Source organism: Mus pahari, chromosome 3, assembly GCF_900095145.1.
Source record: "Mus pahari chromosome 3, PAHARI_EIJ_v1.1, whole genome shotgun sequence".
Lineage (NCBI taxonomy): Eukaryota > Metazoa > Chordata > Mammalia > Rodentia > Muridae > Mus > Mus pahari.
Genome location: NC_034592.1, coordinates 163,920,774 through 163,924,177, shown reverse-complemented (window position 1 = coordinate 163,924,177; position 3,404 = coordinate 163,920,774). Strand labels below are relative to the sequence as shown.

Sequence of the window (3,404 nt, the reverse complement as noted above, 5' to 3'; positions counted from 1 at the left end):
ATCCATAACAAGATCTGACTCCCTCTTCTGGAGTGTCTGAAGACAGCTACAGTGTACTTACATATAATAAATAAATAAATCTTTAAAAAAAAAAAATGACAAAACCAACCATTATTAACAGATCCTTAAACTAGTAAGTTAGTGCTTGAAGGATACCAACATAGTTTCAAAATGCTTCCTCAAAAAGACTTACAAAGGAAACAGTAAGCTTACGATAAAGTCCTAATAGCTGCTGCCTGGGACAGCTGGTCAGAGCTGTACCTCTGTAGAACACATCAGGGTCAGAACTCAACAAGTATACATACTTTGTATGAAGGAAGACCTGACACTATACTGCTAAAGATAAACCTCAATCAAGCCACAAGCAAATATAATGAACAAATGTATTCCTCAAAACCACTGGCCCCTAATACTCAAAAATCTAGATTTGGGAGGCAATGTAGGTTAATGGTAAAGGGCCTGACCAATATACCCACGTCCCTGGTTCCACGATAGCATCAGATATCAGACCAACTAAATAAATAATAAAAAGGAGATTCATGAAACAAAGACAGACTGAAGCCTTTTTAAGGTCTTTCTCAGGGTAAGGTTGACCTGAGGCTGTGTAGCCCTGGCTATCTTGGGTGCTGGGATTAAAAGGGTGAGCCACCATCACCTGGATTAAATAGATATAATATATATATAATATGTATTATAAGGAGAACACCTAGGAAGTTGGTAAAATTCAAGAAGATCTACTATGAAGGACAATGTTCCAGCCTCACTTTCTGATCCTGACACTATGTGTGTGCTAAGGAACCCATAGCAGTGGTGTGTAGAATGTAGGGAAATGATGCAAGTGTGCAAAAGTGTGACCGGTGATAAGGTAAAGTGTATAAGTATGAGGAATAAGGATAAAGGGCATATACAAACTCTAATTCTGTAATATTCCTGGGTATTTGAATTTTTTTTTTTTTTTTTTTTTTGAGACAAGGTTTCTCTGTGTACCCCAGGCTGTTGTAGAACATGGTCTGTAGATCAGGCTGGCCTCAAACTCAGAGATCCACCTGCCTCTGCCTCCTAATTGAAATTATTTTTATTTTAAAATAAAAAGCCAGGTGTGGTGGTACTGCATATGGAAAGACACTACCTACTTTTAAGGTAGAAGCATACTACCATAATCTAGAGCTAGCCTGCAATACTGAGGAGGACCTTGTCTCAAAATTAATGAAAAATGAATGAATGAATAAATAAATGAATGAATGCATGGGCATGGAACCAATACCTTTAATCCAATCATTTAAGAGGTGGAGGCAAGCAGATTTTCCTGAGTTTGAGACCAGCCTTGTTTTCACAGAGAGTTACAGGCCAGCCAGATCTACACTGTGAGACCTTGTTTCAAAAACAAACAAATAATAAATATTAAAAGGTTCAAACTGTTTAATTACTGCTTAGCCTGTTTCTTCTTTGTAATATACTCAATAAATTGGTTTTCTTCCAAAATTACTACAAATGGAAGGAGGGAAGGAGGGAGGGAATGCCATATCTGCTTTAAACAACTTTTTATTTGTTTTGTTTTGCTTTGTTTGAGATAAGGTCTACAGAATCCTAGCAGACCTGGAATATGCTATGTGGCCAGGCTGGCCTCAAACTCACAAGATCCACCTCTCTGCCTCCTGAGTGCTGGGATTAAAGCTGTATGCCCCGTTTTTGCTTATTTGTTTTGGCTTTTGTTGTTGTTGTTGTTTGTTTGTTTTTCCAAGACAGGGTTTCTCTGTATAGCTCTGGCTGTCCTGGAACTCACTTTGTAGGCCAGGCTGGCCTCGAACTCACAGAAATCCGCCTGCCTCTGCCTCCCGAGTGCTGGGATTAAAGATGTGTGCCACCATGCCCAGCTTGTTTTGGGTTTTTTGTTGTTTTGTTTTGTTTTGAGACAGTGTTTCTCTGTGTAGCACTGGCTATCCTGGAACTCACTTTGTAGCCAGGTTGGCCTCAAACTCACTCACAGAAATCTGCTTGCCTCCTGTGTGCTGGGTTAGAGTCGTGGGCCAACCATCATTCCTCCTATTTTAATATCCTAAACATGTTTATAAACATATCCCTATAGTTTTTCATCTGGGAAATGGGAAACTACTTTGAAAACATAATTTCAAAGAGGCAGCAACTCTATGCAAAATGTTTCCTGAAATGCAATCTGTAGAGGAAGCAGAAGTGGGAGAAACCCTGGTGCCATAAGGTTCTCAGCTGAGCAGGTTGTGATGTAGTCACATGTAACTGCAGCAGCCACACCCCTGCAATAGTTTCTCCACTTAGTAAGCACTCAAACTTAAACTCATGATTATAGAACTCTGCTACCTTATATTGTAATTCCATCTAAAGTAAGTGTATTAAAACTAGATGTAATCCCAGCAATGAGGAGGATAAAGCAGGAAGCTCAGGCTGGAGAGATGGCTTAGTGGTTAAGAGCACTGACTGCTCTTCCAAAGGTCCTGAGTTCAAATCCCAGCAACCACATGGTGGCTTACAACCATCTGTAATAAGATCTGACGCCCTCTTCTGGTGTGTCTGAAGACAGCTACAGTGTACTTACATATAATAATAAATAAATCTTAAAAAAAAAAAAAAGCAGGAAGCTCTCCAGCCTAAGGACAACCTGGGCTATAGAGTGAGGCCCTGTTTCAAAAACAGACAAAAAATATAAATAAAATCAAGCACATCAGAAAGACTTTTAAGAAGACAGAAGAGAAGGAGGGGGAAAAGATATGGAAAGCAACCTACGCATTAATGGGGCCACTGTTCCTGACAAGGTACAGGCTGGAAAGCAAGCAAGCAAGCTTACACTGTCAGCGTCTTCCATCCAGGTGTGTTTGCGATCTTCCTCCTCAATCCCAATACCGATTACAGCACGCATGACTGCCTGGCACGTGGCCACACTCCCTGCCCTGTCACACTCCTCAGCATCCTGAAGGAGAAACAGACATTTTGTTTGGATTTTTTTAGTAAAATGAGTGTTATTCCTGAATGGTGACTAATAACATACCTACTGTCTTGGGCATATACTCTGGCAAACCTGAATAGCCTATCTGCCATAGTGTTTCTTCATTGATGCTCCTGTCCTAATTTCTCTGCAGTTAAGTCCTCAAATAACATGCATGACTGAGTGAAACCATATTTATACATACAGTACATTTTAAGCAAGATCCAGTGATACACCACTTGCCTAGAGCCTTATTCAGGGCTCTGGGTTTAATTCCTAAACTGTGGAAAAAATTATTTTAAAGATGTTGGAAGCCGGGTGTGGTGGCGCACGCCTTTAATCCCAGCACTCGGGAGGCAGAGGCAGGCGGATTTCTGTGAGTTCGAGGCCAGCTTGGCCTACAAAGTGAGTTCCAGGACAGCCAGGGCTATACAGAGAAACCCTGTCT

The 3,404-nt window shown here is 40.8% G+C and overlaps 1 protein-coding gene across 1 annotated transcript in view; it reads right to left on the bottom strand.

Moving 5' to 3' along the window:
* Prpf6 (pre-mRNA processing factor 6) overlaps positions 1-3,404 on the bottom strand; it is a 49,639-nt gene that overhangs the window by 12,521 nt on the left and 33,714 nt on the right. The window contains exon 12 of the mRNA XM_021192672.2: positions 2,819-2,941. Within this exon, the coding sequence (XP_021048331.1) occupies positions 2,819-2,941 (123 nt within the window). The remainder of the gene's footprint in view (positions 1-2,818; positions 2,942-3,404) is intronic.